The sequence below is a fragment of the Physcomitrium patens genome, chromosome 13 (genome assembly GCF_059467195.1).
Source record: "Physcomitrium patens ecotype Gransden chromosome 13, ASM5946719v1, whole genome shotgun sequence".
NCBI lineage: Eukaryota > Viridiplantae > Streptophyta > Bryopsida > Funariales > Funariaceae > Physcomitrium > Physcomitrium patens.
The window spans coordinates 17,645,922-17,664,607 of NC_143422.1; the positions used below are offsets into that span (position 1 = coordinate 17,645,922).

General features: G+C 37.6%; 1 protein-coding gene across 2 annotated transcripts; it reads right to left on the reverse strand.

Annotated features, from left to right (window-relative positions):
- Positions 1-498: 498 nt before the first annotated feature.
- On the reverse strand, positions 499-6,654 carry LOC112290364 (calcium-transporting ATPase 2, plasma membrane-type). Of its 2 annotated transcripts, none has more exons than XM_024536540.3 (10): positions 6,424-6,654; positions 5,649-5,962; positions 4,985-5,048; positions 3,920-4,731; positions 2,787-3,755; positions 2,456-2,602; positions 2,203-2,358; positions 1,815-1,986; positions 1,378-1,676; positions 499-1,223 (listed from the first exon to the last, which is right to left on the reverse strand). In XM_024536540.3, exons 2-10 carry the CDS (start codon positions 5,865-5,867, stop codon positions 921-923), a joined length of 3,141 nt encoding a protein of 1,046 aa, XP_024392308.1. In that variant the 5' UTR covers positions 5,868-5,962; positions 6,424-6,654; the 3' UTR covers positions 499-920. The 2 variants fall into 2 exon arrangements, with proteins under 2 accessions (XP_024392308.1, XP_024392309.1); XM_024536541.3 differs by lacking the exon at positions 6,424-6,654 and adding an exon at positions 6,153-6,295.
- Positions 6,655-18,686: the final 12,032 nt, after the last annotated feature.

The following is an 18,686-nucleotide window of genomic DNA, read 5'->3' on the forward strand; positions in this document are numbered from 1 at the left end:
TCACAAAGGTGAATAAATATAATAAGACATAAAAATTATATGGACAAAATATTTATAATAGAATATATTCAGAAAAGTGTCTAAAATAGTAATTACTGATAGTAAGTGAACTACAAACCAAGGCATGATAACAGAATAGTAACATAAAAGCAGAAGCACTAACGACAGTAGTTCTAATCACCATGTTTCCTATGTTAGTTATAAAATTCACCTAAAAAACTTGTCTGCAAAAAACTGACACGCAAGGCCTGGATATAAACACCCAACAGTAACTCGAATTTGAGTAGTGAAACATGAAATTTAAGAGTAAATGCTAAGCATCACTTTGAGAGAATTCTCACGCTGCACTACCCATCCTCTTCTCTTGTAGTATCTCGTTCATGTAAAAGTAGACACAATAACAGGTTTAGAAATTTGGTGAAGACAAATTGATACTTCTGAGCCAACAACTCAATGTATCGCAAAAGAATTATCTTCTGAATGAATAAAACAAACAAGTAACGTGAAACCATGTTCGTTGCCAGGTAATATTGGGTCCATTGCAAATATTACGCACCAACTGGATGTTCAACAAGCTCAATAGTTCACGAGGAGATTTCTCAAGTGTTGATGCGTGTTGAGGGATTGGTCACTGCCCTAGCCGTAGGAAAACTGCTCAATGAAAGTGATCAGTTCGAACTCCATTATGTGAACTAGTCAGCAAAGCATTTCACCGTCTTTACAACGGGGTCCTATTTGCGAAAGCCATATCTTGGAGGACTACTATTTGTTTAGTAGCCCTCCAAGATATGTTGTCCATGTAAATATTTGTTCTATGTTCCCCAAAGCCGTTCTATGCTTTCACAATCTCTGTAAAGGATTAATTCAGTATGATTCGATCAACCAGACACCACCATCCAGGTACTCACGCGTGATAAAGATCACACGGGCTCACTGGGGATTTGTTGATAGCCTCTTGGAGGGCTACTAAACATGGGGGCTTTTGGCAAAGGAATTAACTTCACAATTACAGCAACGAACAAGCTAACAAATCCAATACCCACAGTTATCATCCATTGTTCCTTGTTTAACGGGGTTGTGCCTGAAAACTTCCCCAGGAACTGCACAAGGACAATTTGGAAGGCAACTGTGAAAGTGAGGACGAGAATGAACACCCAGTTGTTGAATGTGTGGCGGAAGATATTCAGCTTTCCCATCTCTCGCGAGTTGATCTCGTTGAATACCTGGAATAAGAAATTGCAAATATATAAAAATCAAAAACCCGCACATAGGAACAACAGCAGTTTTGAAATGATTGAATCAAGAAGTTGCAATAAACAGGTGCTCGCGATCTACATCTACAAAATACAACGGAGTCGATCAACAGGAACACAGTACCTGACAGAAAACAAACGCATTAAAAATCATTGTGTTCAATATGATTGTGGAGTCTTCTCCCTCGAGGTGGAAAAACCCTTTTCCTCTATACTGCAGCACCGAGAGAACGGCCAACTGATAAATAGCCTGTCCAAAGATGTTACGCCACATCACATTGCTTATAAAGCTCCCGTTCCGACCAACTGGAGGTTTCATCATAAGCTCGTCGTTAGGAGGCTCAGTAGCCAAAGCAAGTGCCCCTAGGGTGTCCATAATCAGGTTTACCCACAAGAGCTGAACTGCGGTAAGAGGCGCAGTACCTGGGACAAAACGTCGTACAAGTATGTAAGATCACAATGAAAAATCACTGGGATCTCTTAAACTAGGTGGTTCATTGGTATACATGGTCTGTCTCCTTTAATTCAAAAAAACCGAGAAGCGCAATACTGAAAATTTACCTGTAATGCAAGCGGAACTGAAATTAATGACCAGAGCAACCAGGTTAACAGTAAGCTGGAACTGTACAAACTTTTGAATGTTTGTATACACAGAACGACCCCACTTGGCCACAACGACAATGGTAGAGAAATTATCGTCCAGTATAACCACATCTGCACTTTCCTTAGCAACCTGAGAATCACAATAAGTTCAATGTAGATCAGCACGGGTCACAACCCAGATTTAACTTCCCTAGACAGTTGGGAAGATATCTACACCACAGAATAAGCAAAATGAAAACTAACTACCTGCCATTGACGACTTATTATACAGACATGAACAGCGGGTTGATCAAGACTATCCATGGCCCCACAACTGTTTCACTTCAGACCGTAAAAAAATACGTACCTCTGTACCCGCAATGCCCATCGCCATTCCGATGTCAGATTCATGCAAAGCAGGAGCATCATTGGTGCCATCACCTGTCACGGCCACCACTTCTCCCAATGCACGAAGCTCACGCACCAACGTGTGTTTATCTGAAGGTGAAGACCTTGCCATAACCTAACATATATCGAAAATTCAAATATGTGATTATCAGCTCACTAACAATCGAGAAGGAACTGGTTACTCAAGCAACGGATTCCATACAAGACATCACCTGCAAAGAAGGAATAAGCTTTCTTATTTCTTCAGGATTCATATCTCGAAACGCTGGGCCCTCGATCGCCTCTCCATCGGTAAGAATCCCACATTCACGAGCAATAGCCTTGGCAGTGTTGATACTATCGCCAGTCACCATTCGCACCTTCATATGAATGAAAAAAGATAACATTTTCATCCAAATGCCTTTCGGTCAGTGCTTTAGTTCTTAAGATCGTTTCAACAGTGTTCTCAGTACACCAGGTAGAAGGGCAACCGTCAAACTCACTCATTATTAAATAAATAAATAAAACTAATAATACTAAAAATGAAACTCTGGTCACAATTACCTTAATTCCTGCAGCAAAGCACAATTTCACAGCTTCCCGCACCCCGGGACGCACAGGGTCCTTAATTCCCATAATTGCCATCAAGATCAAACCCTTGTTTGGAATAGGGTCATCCCGACCAGGGCAAGTGTCAACCTCCCTGAAGGCCAAACAAAGCGTCCGCAGGGCCTCATCAGAAAATGTGTGAATGATACCTTTGATTTCTTTCACTTTCGCCTCATTGAGCGGGACAATATTTCCATCAGCATCAATGGTCTTGTCACAGTGCTTCAGTACAATTTCAGACGCACCCTTCCAGTGTGCTCGCAATTTCCCATCCTTAGTGTCCACGACAACTCCCATCGTCTTGCGAACGGAATTGAACGGCTCCATTTTCACCATCTCACCATTAATGCAGCATTCTTTGAACTTCCCGCCCACAGCCAAACCGAATCCCAAAATAGCAGTTTCAGTGGGTGTGCCGAGGAAACTGGGGGTCGAACCATCGTTTTTCTCTTGAATATCACCACATGTATTTCGAAATATTCCTTCCAGGAGGATTTCAAAAATGTTAGGAGAAAGGTCGGATCGGATATTCCCCACTTCACGAAGTCTACCTGCGACCCACGCCTTAGTAACAGTCATCTTGTTTGTAGTAAGAGTCCCCGTCTTGTCACTGCAGATCGTGGTAGCCGATCCCATGGTTTCACAGGCTGACAGATGCCGCACAAGAGCCTTGTCATTCATCATTTTCTTCATTGCAAATGCAAGTGTAAGCGTAACAGCCAATGGAAGTCCCTCGGGAACAGCAACAACAATAATAGTTACCGCGATGGCGAAGAAGTTCACAATAGTAACAGCATCCGTGCCAGACCATTCTGAAAGTGATTCTTTGCTGAACAAGTACCTCCCCAAGAGGACTAAGAAGGTTACTACTGCGAACATCAAACCGATTTTGCCGATAAGTGTGGCCACTCCGTTGAGTTTGACCTGCATACAAATTCGAGCGTGAGTCAGACCACAATGCCCGTACGTACAGAATTATTACTTTCATTCTGAGTATCACTTCTTTGCCCATTCTAGTATAATGAGTGGATGAAAGGATAGGGAATAAGTAAGTCATTAGGGGAATCCCGGAGTACAGAAGCTCTGACCTGCAGAGGGGTTTCATCGTCACCACCTTCGCTAAGCGTGGCCATGAGATGACCCCATTCAGTGTTCATGCCAACCCCGGTAACAAGCATCAGCCCACTGCCGTCCTGGACTTTTGTTCCCGAAAGAAGGTAAGGACTGTCCTCGTTGACCTTCAGAGGTTCACTCTCTCCTGTCATACTAGACTCGTCAATGGACAGGGAACATCCTGAGATATACAAACCATCTGCTGGAACTTGATCGCCGGTACTCAAATTCACAATGTCGCCTACTAAAAGCTCGAAGATGAGTACTTTCTGGCGGCGCGCGTTTCGCACCACTTCGACGAACACTTTCTTCTTCTCGGATTCGAGATCTCTGAATTGAAGCGACTGCTGATAATCGCTAGTGGCTGTCACAAAAACCACCAGCAAGATACTAAATCCAATTCCAGCGCCGTCGTACCACCCTTCCTCCCATCCCTCAGTTATAACTCCGATGATGAGCGACACGACTACACACACAGCCAGAATCATGAGCGTCAAGTCCTGCATGGCCTCCCATACAAAGGTCCAGAAACCTTTGGGTGGCTTTTCTGGAAAAGTGTTCGTTCCAAAGACTTCACGTCGCCAATTAAAGTCATTTTCGTCCATCCTGAGTCCCTCTTTTAGGGACGTTTTAAGATTCTTTGCCAATCCCGTGGTGCCGCCCAAATCATGGAGCACACTAGCATCTTTTTTTTCAACCAGCCTTGCAAGCACTTGCGCATCCACCTGAATGGTCTTCTTCGCTTCGGTGCGCTCAGAATTGTCACCTGATTTCAGATTCTTGATCACTGCAAATAAATTGCCAACCATCCATGGATTCTCAACCAATAAAATTACAACGCAATAGAAACAGGAACCAACACGACATTGTATCTCTCAGAAAGAAGCACGGATGAAAGCCTTCAGTGACAGGTCCATCCTACACCACTACAGCGAGAGTAAGACCGCATATGCTAGATTGGCAACTCTCATGCTGAATGACTGCATGAAAAGTGAATGTAATAAGAAGTAGCACGGGAATGCGAGAGACAGAAGACTCACTGCCATTGATTCTGGTAGCAACTTTGGCGGCGGCACCAACGGCGCGAAATTTACGCCGTTTTTCCTTCAGAATCATATGAAAACACCTTAGGATTAACAACAATTTCAGAATAATGATGCTTAGAGATCATCAGACTACAACTTCATTCTCAAGGAAACTAAGCCACACACAGGCATAAATCATTATCCCCGACACACTGCTCTTAGTTTTAAGCTCCAGATTGTATAGTTCTGAGATTCTAAGTCAGTCCAGGCATAATGCTGGCAATCAAAATGCCTGAAGCATTATCCACATCATTAACAATAGTAATTGGTAATCGATATGCTCCCTCGATGACATTATAATAGTGTAATAGCTTCTAAGATAATTCTCAATGTCTCAGCAGAATTGAAGAAAACTGAGAAAACAGGTTCGCGAATTCAACTGACTCAGAACACACATAAAACAGCAATTAAGACCTTCTTCCCAAAATGGGACCACAATGAGATTGCGGATCTACGATGCGTCTAAAACTTGTTTTGTCCAGGTGACTAATAAGAAACTCTGCAACCTCGCATGAAATTTAAGATGAGTTCAATAAGTTTCAAAGAACAAGACAGTTGCCTAACAATGTCGCAACAACTCAAACATGACAAAAGTGAAACAGCATATATAATTCAGTACCTCCAAGGCTTCTTGCAGCTCTCTCCGTTTCTCTAAATCAGCAGTGTACCGAAATCGGCGGGTGGCGTTAAGAGCAAGACTGTACTTGCGCCATGTTGCCAGCGATTCAGGGTCGCCGCCCTTCCCAGCAACGTGAAACTTACTCATGGAAGTAAGTTTCTCCAGCTTCGGGTGGAGGATCCGAGGCGAAAATAATGTGGAATCATCTTCCTCCGACATTGCAAAAGAAAATACCCGCAAACAGTCCCGAACGACAACGTAACCCGCTTGTCTCTAGCCTTCTATATAAGCATTACGCTCTAGCATGTGACCATCTGCAAAGCGCAAGACCGTATTGGTCAATGGTGGGAGTCTCCGACGGCGATTGCACACAAAATTGACGTAGCTAGACTTGAATAGAGAGAAGGGCAAAAGTATAAATGCTAGGACACCTACATCCCGCCTAACACACACTCTGCCGAAATACTCTCTAATCCACCAGAAAAAATTGCTAGATTGACATACAGTTCCGTAATTCAACGCCAAGCAAGGCGAGCGAGCAAACTAGATGCGCGACGTTAGGTAAAGAGAAAAATGCGAGGCCTAGGAAAACGATGAGTCACAGAACTCAGATAAGAACAACATCAGGGCACCCAACTGAACCTCGACACCTGGGAATACTTCCGCAGGCGAAAACAATTGAAGGAAATAGAACCCAACGAAGAGAGCAGGAGAGAAAGCGCAAGAAGTGGGGGGAGGAGGAGGAGGAGGAGGCAAGCAGGATGATCGAAGGCACCTGGAAGCCGCCGTAGAGGCGCAGGGAAGGAGGGGATGCGGAAAAGGGAAGAGAGTACAAGGAAGAAGAAGACGAAGCAGCAGCAGAGGGGCAACGTCGCATTGGGAGACGTAGACACAGAAGAGAGAAAGGGAGAGGGAGCGGGGGAGACGCAGGTCAAGCAGTGGACAGTGGAACTGCGCACACAACTAGTGACTGAGTGATTGACCTGTTGGTGCCCGCTCTGCCGCCCCACCTGTCCCACCCCCCCCCCCCCCCTCACCGCCCTACCCTGCCCTGCTCTGCCCTTCCCTACCCTTGGTCGCCGTCGTCGCGTGTCTGGCTTCCTTCCTTCGCTGTTCCTTCCTTCCTGCCTCCCTCCCTCCCCTTCGGATGCCTAGATCCAAACGGGGGTTGGTGGATCACATAAGGCCAGATCTAGAGCCAGGCCACGTCTCAGGATGCCGTGCCCTCCTGCTCTTCTTGGTCCCGTTGCGAGCGGGGGGTCCCTGCACCACAAACGAGGCCATGGTGCTGGTCTCTTTCAAATTGATTGCTCCCTTTCCTTTCCTCCCTACCCAAAGAAATGGAGCGATCAATTTGAATGAATCCATTTGAATCCCATCTCTCTAGCTCAGTCCCTGTTCCCCTCATCAATGACCCCCCCCCCTCTTCCATTCTTCCGTTTTCACTTTCTTTTCAATGCACGATTGCTCCACTCATATAATACTCTTCCCCGTTTGAATTCCCATTCTTTGCTTTTCTAACAACTATTTTCTTACCACCCTCCCTACCCATTCCCCCATGTACAATGCTAGCTTTGATTAGAGGGTTCTTGTCGTGACTGCTTGCAGCACATTGTCTCCAGACATTGTCAGATTTTCCTTTCGAATTTCAAATTACTGAGCTTCCAAATATGGTTTATCCAATTTTTGCATTTGTGGTAATTATTTTGAAAGTGGAGAAGATGGTAAAGCACAATTTTTATTTCTACAAAGAATTGTGCTTTACCATTTTCACACACATCCACTTGAAACAAAGTATCACATTTTCCTTCATATCATCCAGTTTGATAATGACATGGGAAATTTTAAAAAGAAAATACCACTAACCACCTCACCAAGCCACAAAGTAGTCACTTATTAATAGTTTTCTGTTTTATGCTGTACATGTTACATTTTAATGCAAAAAGCTTCCTTTTTTTGGAAAAATAGCTAGCAATTGGTAAGGATGAAGGGTAGTTTATGAAGCTAGGACTTCAAGGGGCTTTTGGTGGGATAGTGTACTTCAGAAGTTGCATGACCTCTTCATCTCTCTCACACATAAGAACATTCATACTGAGTTTAGGGTGGAAATTTTGGAAAAATCCAGAGACACAAGGATGGAGCTACAACATGGGAGCACAACAACTTGGTGGGCCAACATGGCAGGTATATCTCCATTAGTACACAAGGGACTGCCACGCTTTGGTTTCACTCAATTGAACAAGGGGAAGGTGCCATTGACTAGAGTGGAAATGATATAGGATAGGACGAAGAGGATGGATGGATGGATGGCTGGATGTGTGAGATGGAGAGAGCGGGCACCTATCGGTTCGTATCAAGGAGGAGAGGGGGGGGGTTGTTGGGGGAGCTATGCTGGAGGAGGGAGGAGAGGCGTATTTAGCACAGCAAGGATGGCGGCCCCTCGACCCACTTCCCTGCCCTGCACTGCACATCCCACTCATGCAGCAGACCCATCCTTCCTTAGCCGTCGAACGGCATCTATGTTTAGTGAGGCTAAAAGAAGCTTTGGCACCAACACAGCAATCGATGAAAAGAAATGGCCAAACCGACAGCTGCCAACCAGCAGCAGCAGCGCCATGTTGAAGTGAGAGCCCAGGGTGGTCACGCCTGCTTCCTCTCTCACCAGCCAGCCCTGCACCTCGCATGCTGAGACTGAGACTGACTTGTCAGCTATAATCCCTGCGGCTCTCTCTTCTCTTTCCTTCCCCTTCCCAGCTTCCCATTTTGCACTGATTCTCCTTCAAGACTGGCGGAGGCAATGTGTAAACGAGATTTTTACCTTGCTTCCCTTGGCCGGCCTGGGATGAATTGTGATGGCCTCGAACTCCGCAAAATGACGCCACAGTTGACTGTATCAAACAACATCGACCGGTTGACTTAGTCGAAATGCTGTCATGTGCAGATGATCATTCGAACGTATGCGACTCCAAGTGCTGAGATTCTTCTCCTCTTCTAGGCACTTAGAGATGAAAAGAAGACATTTTCAAGTTTCAGAATTTAAAGTGCCTACAAGTCTAACTCATGCACAGGCTCTTGTGACCAAAATTTCAAGCTCGGGTTATTGTGGCCATCGTGACTGCAAACAAGGGACATTTCATTGCAGCTTCGAATCTTAATGCCCAATAACAGGAACCTCACTACTTCATGCTTCTACTATGCCCTTCTATAAACCCCGTTGACATGACCGTTTGAAAATTCGGAAGATGAGACTTAATTATGCATCATTCTGTGTGACCTGTTACATCAAGTCTCATCCTCTCATCCTCTCATTCACTTTCATTTCCTGCTGTTTCCAGTCTGACGACCATAGCAGGTTGATGGAATGTAGGTGAAGTTTCTTAGTTTCAGAGTGAGATAATTAACCATGGCTAGCAAGTGAATGTTTGTACATTTAAAGCACGATCAAAAACCACATCCGCAAAGCAGTAGGAATAAAACATACTCACAGCTCACTTGTGGGCAAGAAATTCGAAATGATGATCATGCAAAGTTCCTGTTCAACCACCCTGCAATGTGTATGCTTCGTTTACGCATCACCTCTCTGTTATCTACCTTCATAGATTGTCCAGGCCACTAGACTGCCTTGCGAAAGGACAATTGTGACGCTGATGAAGACAAACAAATTCATTTGGTTCTACAGTTAAAAATACTACCTCTGGTAACAAATTCACTGGTAATTTGACAAAATGAGAAAATACCACTCACCTAGTCTCCTGGATCCTTCGGACTTGATAGGAGCTGCGGCAACTGCAGGTGTAGGAGCTGTTGGGGGAGCTGGAGGTGGAGCAAGCTCTTCCATCAAGGGGTGAGACAGTCTTTGTTTCAACTGATCATTTCTGTAGTGTTCCAAATAAAAAACATTGCTGGCGATGTGCAATCTCCGGCGATAAAAATATAGCTGTAATGGATGTTCAATTAAGAATAGCTACAAATTAACAAGAGGGATGCACTTGAAGTATTATGCACTGAACTTGATCAACTAGTTCGATTGTATTTCCTCCAAATTGTACTTGCTTCTTCACCAATGTTTCTGGAATGCTGAGCTTAAGAGCACGTCTAGGTTCTAAAAGTGGACTCTGAGTGAATCGAGTTCATTCTGCTGATTTGAATATGAGAAATATAAGACCGAGCACTTTAGAATCTCGTAGTTTCTGAATTGAAGAAAGAAATGAAATTGTAGACTCACTTTGTTCGCAGGATGAGCCATTGCTTCACGAAAATTTGCACCTTGAAGCATATCTAGGAGAAAGAATACGTGTGGATATCTGTAATGGAAAAAGAAAAAGAAAAAGAAAGCACACATACAATTTCCTTGATGTTTCTTTGTCAATTTCAACCAAACAAAACAAACAAACAAACAAATAAATAAATAAATAAATATAATGTCAGTAACGAAAATCTCCATCGAACCTAAGAAAAGCAGTCCGAAGGCTATATGTACAGTTGTACAAAGGGTGAATTTATTCATATGAAACACCCAAAGAATCCATAAAATGTACGATCAAGCTAAGAGTTCGGAGCCTGATTTTTATGATTTACATGATATCCTTCGCATAATCAGTCTGTTTCCAGATCAAGAGGAATTTGACATGGCTCACAAATGCCTCATCATTGAAATATCGATTCTGTTCTAAGTCTGAATTTTATGGGCCCAATTGAGAAAGAGAAGAGTGACTTTAATGAATATGTGAAGTATGAGAGGCCACTGGAAAAGACTGTAAAAATTGACAGTGGATGAAGGTAGGGTTGACTGGCATCTGCACTAATTTGAGTTCAAGAAGGAATTATTGTCAGAGTCCAGAAATTTGTTGTGCCAGGGTGGAGGAGGGGTTGGGGGACATTACACACTGGTGCAAAGATTTCACTGGGTCAATGAGTTATCCAAATGCATTCATGTAGTCTGGGTTGCATGGTGCTCAAGTGGTAGGCAGCTAAGCCAAGCCATTCATTGACACCCTAACAATGAACCACTTCCCCCTCATACAATACTGGATAAAAACAGGCAGCATGGAAGAAGGTTCTGAAGACCATACCAATTAATGGGTGGACCACATACCCCTTAGAAGTATCACTCTTGGCATTCCTTTTTACTGTATTACCTAAGAGCTCTCAAAGTGAAAGCTGCACATTTCTAACACATCAATACAAAATGAGACAACTAAATAGAATAGAGGAGCTCCCTAAAGCATAAATCATGTACTTCTTATGATGATATTCATCTTGTCTAAACTCATCTTGTATTGTTATGTAGTCATGCTTCACCTTTTGGAATCATTATACCTCTAAAATTCAAATTACTTAAAAATCAACCTTGATTTCTATTCAACATTGAGGAACATCTAAATTAATATATCACTCTTTTTACATTGTTTTTGAAAAGTCCTCTTCAGCTTTCTTGACTTTCCATCATTTTTTTTAGTCTCACATTCTTTCTAATAATGACCTTTCATGCTACAATATTTACATTTGTCAGCTTTTATGTAATTATGTGATTATCCTATGTAATTATGAATATGAGATTATAGCTTGGATTTGTTACTTCTTCTTAATGTTGCCTTTGAGGTAGCTCATTCATTCTTATTACAAGATTTCTGTTGTGGTAGTTGAGCCATGATCATTTGTAATATCAAATTAGTTGAAATGTGAGTTCTTAGTAGCACTATAAGTTTATTAAATGATTTTATAAGACTCCTTAATAACACCACGACAAAGTTTGTATTTAAAACTTTTTTTCTATTTCATATAAGTTTCTCAGTTATCTCATGTAACTTGCTTATGTAAAACAACGTTATCACCTTCATTTATTTTAGAATTTCAAAATCCACAAATCAAAAATAAAAGGTTTAAAGTATTTTTTATTTAAAACATTGCTATGAGATATTTCCACAACACTTATACGCTTTCAACTATGCTTATAATAATAAATTTAATACATAAAAGATGGAAGAAAATTACAACTAATGTCTTAGAATCTATATCCTTTTATTTGTCTAATTTTGTTAAATCTATATGTGATTCAATAGATTTCTTGTAATTCTTGCCTTCTAAAAATATAAGTTTTATCTCTTAATTTTTTTATAATATAATTTTTTATTACTATTTTGCAAAGAAATTATCCAATATAAGAAAAATAGAAATAAAATTAGAAAGAAATTAGAAATAGAATATATAGTCACAAGAACTTGCCATTAAAAGATCGATGATGAAATCTATAGAAACAGAAGACCATGGTTGTTCTGGAATGGGTTATGGTTGAAGAAGTACGTAAGGTTGATGATGGGGAGTTTTTAATCTTGAACAAATATCACATGACTGAATAAAGTCTTTCACATCCTTCCACATTTGTGGCCACCAAAAATCTTTGGATATAAGCTTCAAAATCTTCTTATATCCCAAATGTCCTGATGCTAAAGAATTATAACGTGCTTGAAGAACACATAATCGTACTTTTCTTTTTAGAACATATAATTGACCTTCTAAATAGAGTAGGTTGTTTTTGAGCTCAAAATTAGAAGTATCTTGGGACTTAGAAGAAGGATTCTTGATATTATGAATAAGAAGATCAAAAGACATATTTGATTGGATTTGTTTCAAAAGAGTTGAATCAACAATCAATATTGATTTCATTACTCGAAGATGAAAATGCTTTGGTTTCAAGAAAATTGTTCTTTGTTGATCAAAAGATGCATCTTCTTCTTTTGGTGGAAGATGAGAATATCTAGAAAGGACGTTTAACAAACCTCGTTGTTTTTCAGATTGATATGTGATCTTGAAATCAAATCTTGATAAAAACATGCTCCAATGGGCTTAGCCACGATTCAAAACACGTACTAATATGAAGTATTCAAGATTCTTATGGTCAATATACACAGTGATTGGATTCAAAGCACCTTCTAGATGATGATGCCATTCTTGAAATGAATCTAAGATTGTAAGAAGCTCTTTGTTGTAGATTTCATAATTAATCTTGACAGTTGAAAATTTTCTAAAATGAAAAGCTAATAGATGAAGTTTATCATCCATTTCCATTTGCGATAATATAGCACCTAAAGCAAATTTTGATATATTTGTTTCCATAAAAAATGCTTTAAAAAAGTCGACATAATACAAGATTGGTACAAAAATAAAGGCTGACTTCAAAGCTTCAAAAGATGCTTCAATTTCTTTGCTCTACTCAAGTTTGTCTTTGCAAGTCAAACGTATAACCGGGGCTGTAATTCAAGAGGAGTCTTTGATGAAGATCCAATAATAATTGGCAAAGCCCGAAAATTATTGGACATTTCTTATGATTTTTAGAATCTTCCAATCTATAATAGTTTAAAATTTTTTAGGATCCATCACAAGTCCATTTGAAATGATATATCTTAAGAAGTCAACTTGAGTAGTATAGAATATACACTTTTTTATCTTCGCATAGAGTCCTATATCTCTTACTTTCTCTAACATACAACGAACATGAAGTTCATGTTCATCTTTGTTCTTAGAATAGATCAAGATATCCTCCAGATAATAAACAAAAAAATCATCCAAAAACTCTCAAAAAACATCATTTATTACATGTTGAAAAGCTGTTAGTGCATTTGTAAGTCTAAAAGGCATGACGTTGTATTCAAAATATCCATATCTAATTCAAAAAGTAGTCTTCCATTCATCTCATTCTTTAATACGTACTAGATTGTATACTCTTTATAAATCTATTTTTGTATAGATCTTAATTTGATTCAGTTGATAGAAAAGTCCAAATATCAAAGGTAGAGGGTACTTATTCTTGATGGTGATCTTGTTGAATCCTCAATAATCAACATACATCTGCAATGATCCATCTTTCTTCTTCACAAATAATATTAGAGCTTCTGCTCGTGATTTGAAATGACATATGAAATTGTTGGCAAAATTATCTTCAATATATTTCTTGAATTCAGCCAATTCATTTTGTGATAAACTATAGATTGGTCCAAATGACAATTGTGCTCCTTTTTGAAGGTCAATTGAGTAGTCATAGGGATGATGTTCTAGAAGAGTATTTGTATTTTTTTTTTCAAATATAACTTTAAATTCTTGATATTGGCTTGGAATGATACTTGAAGTCTTTGCATCATTAGAAATAGGTGAAGCATAAATGACATAAGGTGATCCTTCTTTTGCAGCATGCAAGAAAGCTCTTGCATCTACAAATACAAATTTTATTATACTAGTCTTACGACTTTCTATTGGATTAATTTCACTCTTAGTTATACTTTTAGAGAAATCAAGAGTACGAGAAATCCAATCTATGCAAGGATTATATTATTCTAACCATGATAAACCTAAAATGACTGGATTAGAGAGAAACCTAATTATATTAAAGATTACATAACTACTATGACTATTTATTGCTACATCTATAAGAAGTATTTCATGAATAACATCTCCAGAAGATAATAGATGACCATCTATGACTTCTACATGAACATGTTTAGTTTTTTGTACTAATGGTATTTTATGAATTTTAACAAATTCTACGTCTAAGAAACAAGCTGAGGCTCCTAAATCTATTAAGGCGGAGGCTTTATAATTATTTGGTCCTAAATGCACATCTATTATAAAACAAGCAGAGAATTTTGAGGAGAAGATAGGAACTTCATTAGAAATTATACAAGATTCTAGCCACACAGTGTCGTGTTGTGGTTTCGCTACTATGTGAAAATAACGTGATTATGTATTTAATGTACAATTTACTTAATAATATGATGAGAGCCATGTTACTGGATTTTAGTTGGTTGTAAAATGTGATTAAATTACTACTTAAAAAAGATGTTTAAAAAGATTATTATTAAAATTTGTATAAATTTATTTTCTTTTGATAGTAGCTTTTGAAATTGATTTTATTGGTAGTAATTTTAAATATTTAGAATCACCTTTATTAAACATTGGTGATCCTTGAAGTCTTATTTTAATTCTTTAATTTTGTGTTTAGGACATATATTAAGTAAATCTTGTAAAGAAAAGGATTGGAGAGAGATTTCAATATTAGAAAGAGAGTTTAGGGCATCCATATAGATGAATGGAGATGGATGATGAAAATCTCTATTCCTGTTGGTCAAAAATCAAGACCAATGGACTTCGAGGAGGCTGCCCGAGGCCATATTAGGAATTAGGATTAGTTTTTCAAAGCCATTTGAGCTTTAAAGGCTAAGATTAATATTTTTAGGTTTTTGGCTATGGTTTTGGTACAAATCTTGTATGATTTGGAATTTATTTGAAGGAGATATAGGCGCTTAAAGTTAAGGTGTTGATTTGGGAGCTACTATCACTATTTTTGACATAACGCATGTGTACGGAAGGAAATTGAAGATCGGCGGCTGCAACTAGAGAGAGCACTTTTATGGCTACACTTTTTGCATATTACTTGCTGGATTCCAAGTTAAAGTGAAGGATTTATTGGGTTTTGAAGTTAGTGCATGCAATCTAAGGATAGTAAGTGTCCAGATTTACTAGTGGTTGTGTCTTGAGCTATATCTTGAGCAATTTGACAAGGTTTTGGCTCAAAATATCAAAAAATGTGTAAATTTATGTTAATAATTTTTTTACATAAGTTTGATGCTATTTGAATATTGGATTCTTGAGATATTAAGAAAATAGTGCTTAGGTGCTTGTAAATTAGGATTTAGAATATCTGCTAGGATTTCTTAGATGTCAAAAGATCGGAAGTGAATTTGAAATTGGTTTTTTTTGTGGTAATAGTTAAGGATTAATTCTACCTAACCTATAAATTTGAAATAAATTGAATAGCTAGAACGAGAGTTATGAATTTCTAAAGTTAGGATGAGAAAATCCTTCTCGAAAAAAATATGTTTTGAAAGGATTTTGCTATATTTTTGAGTTTTATGCAAAATAAAGTAGTTTTGGAAGCTAAGACAAAACTTACATGAAGGTTTATGCTATACTCTCTACAGCTAGATACCTAGTGTATTTGCAGATAGCAAATCACACGATATGATAATAATCCATATTATTATTGGATAAATTTGTTTTCTAACATATTATCTTCTTTAAGAACTGTACTCCTCATTTTGTGGTTTTTTTTTGCTTCTTTGAACAATTTTGAGCAATGTATTTAGGTTCTCCACAATATAAGCACAATCCTTCTTGATGGTGACAAGTCTTTTCTTGCTCAGTAAGAGGTTTAAAACATACTGCATCAATTTGCATATCCTCTACTTTTGAATATATGTGTTGAGGAGTTATTGGTATTGCCATTGAATTGTAGTAATGTTGAGGTCCATTTGTGCGACTCTCAGATTAAAATTCAAAAAGTTGATTGTTGCACTTCACAACAAAGTTAATTACTTGACTCAATGTTTGAGGATCAAGTAAGTTGAGCATCAATTTTTTTACTTCATATTATAATTTATAGAAAAATTGGCTAATAAGTGTAGCATTATTCCACTTGATATCAGTTGCAAGTTGTCAAAACTATAAAGCATATAATATTACAGATCGATTGTCTTGTCACAAAATATGAATCTTGATGGTTGCAACATGAATTACATTATGTATTCCATACATAAATTAAAATTCTACCAAAAATACCTCCAGATTATCTATTATTGGATCTCATTATTTAAAAAAAGATAAAAACCATGATAGTACTGAACCTGAAAGAAGTATATCAATAAATTTAACTTATGATCCTCGACTTGGATAGCTTTGAGGTTGAAGTTCAATCATAAGTTGTACTTGATTGATAAATCCTCAAAATTTGAATCTTATACCATTAAACTTCTCGGATAAGGCAACTCTTGGTTTTCTAACACTTCAAAGATGTTCCACTATAAGTGGAGGGATATGATTTGGTGTAGATTTTGAGAAAATTTTAATCATCTCTATATCCTCACTTCCTGCCATTCTTATTGATCCTTGTGGTAGTAAGCTAAGTTGATGCATTGTAAGCATTAACTTCCTCAATTATTCTTACATTTGTGCCATTGCATTCCTCATTTCAATAAGCTCTGCCATAATAACACTTAAAAAAAAATATCTAATACTACTCAAGATAAGTAAAAGAAAGGACTTGAGGAGAAAGAAAATATTAAGAACAATATCACTTTAGAAGAGGGTAAACTATAACTTCTAATGTGCTTATGTCTTATCATGAGAAAAGAATAATCTACTCTTAATTAAGACAAGACAAAGCTTTGATATTGTAAGTATACTCTTGTCAATCTATCAAAGACATGAACTGGAAGATGATGCATAAACCAATGAAATTCGTATCAAAGAAAAAATGACAAAATAGAAATAAAGAAGTACATATATTAAAAAGAAACTGGAATGGCTTATTGCCAAAAGACAAGAAAACTTGAGACTCTTGAAACTAGACTAGAAGCAAAAAAGAAATTGATAATAATGAAGAGGGCTTCACTTTTATTTCTATATATACTATCTTACTAAGGGCTACGTGGCAATGTTCTATAGGACCTCCAATATGTGTTGACTTTGTAGGATACATGCCTTGACTTACAAGGCAAGTTTTTGTATATATATGCCATATAATTAGCTTGTTCTTGAAGCTACCAATATGTGTGGCACATGATTAATTTTTCGACAAAGTTTTTAACCTAAAAGTCAATAATGGACACCTATAAAGTCAAAGCAGCTTCTATGAAGCTACTAAGGAGCTACCTTAGAAGATATTATAGAATTATCTTACTTTTACCTACTTCTATCTACTTCTACCTATTTATATACGTAATTATTGGCTTACATGTGTATGTTTGTGACACAAGTCTAAGATGCAAAAGAGTACTGTAGATGTGATTACATATCCTAAAATCACTTCTACTCCTATGGAGATTCTTTTTGTATGTATATCACTTAATAACTTCTAATCTAATCGTCCAATTGGATTTAAAATTTTTCATAAGTTAATTTATATCTTTGACTACTTTCATACAAAAAATCAATAATAAATTCATTATAAGTCTTTTGATATTGCCTAATTTCTAGCATGCATTAAACCTGTCAATTTCTAGGCTCTTATGCACTAATTCTTTCATATCTCAAAAATCTAATGTTCAAATACTATGAATATTTCATATACAACTTTTTAACATAGTCATCTACATTCTTAGAAAGTTTTAGCCAAAAATTCGTCCAAAAACTCAACATATGGCAAAAACCAAAACCTCCATTAAAAATAACTTACTTACAAATCCTAGTTTTTAACACTAATTTCCAACAACTCTTTCTCTTTTATTCTAGATTAGAATATATCAATGTCTTCATATAAAATGTAGTTCTTTAAGTCAGCTTTCTAATCTCATTTTCCAATTCCTCAAAGTTTTTCTACAAGCCTCTATATCCTCAAAGGAATAATAGTAGGTACCAAAAATACATCCTAACTTCAAACAACCATAACTCTCTCATTACCACTCTAAATTATATATTTTTTTCACCGAAATTCTAGTCCAAAATATAAGCTTTTTAAATCCAACTTCCAAACTTTGAATGAATCTTCTTCCCTTGAATGGTCCGCCTTGCTTCAAATGAATCGCCCTAAAGTAGTTCAAAACTCCAATATTGTCCAGTTAATATCTTGAAGCCTATTGGGCATGTCTTCAAACCAATAGAAATGAAGTCTTTTGTCACTTATCTTATCTACTTATATTGGATGGTCTAAGAGTCAAAATACTATATCCTTGACTTTAAAGTCCTTTTAAACTTCTTACTAATAAATCCTACAACTTCTATCTTTAATTACTAAACTTAAACTATAAACTTAAATAAATTAGATAAGTATTTTATTATATTTTTATTTTTATTTTTTTAATTATAATCTAAATTCTCATAATATTTCATCTTATTTTTATATATTATAGAAATAAATTCAAATCATAAAAGAATTACAAATTCTTTTTTATTAAAGGTGCAAACTAAGAAAGAGTACTTTTCAATAGAAATGTGCCTATGAATCTATTTAGGTATTAGAAGAGATGTAACTTTCGATAGATCTCGACT

Coding starts and splice junctions, on each gene's coding strand:
- LOC112290364 (XM_024536540.3), bottom strand. CDS start 5,867: ATGTCGGAGGAAGATGATTCCACATTATTTTCGCCTCGGATCCTCCAC. Junction 4,732..4,984: donor TGCTACCAGAATCAATGGCA/GTGAGTCTTCTG, acceptor ATTTATTTGCAG/TGATCAAGAATCTGAAATCA. Junction 1,987..2,202: donor TGGGCATTGCGGGTACAGAG/GTACGTATTTTT, acceptor TGTGATTCTCAG/GTTGCTAAGGAAAGTGCAGA.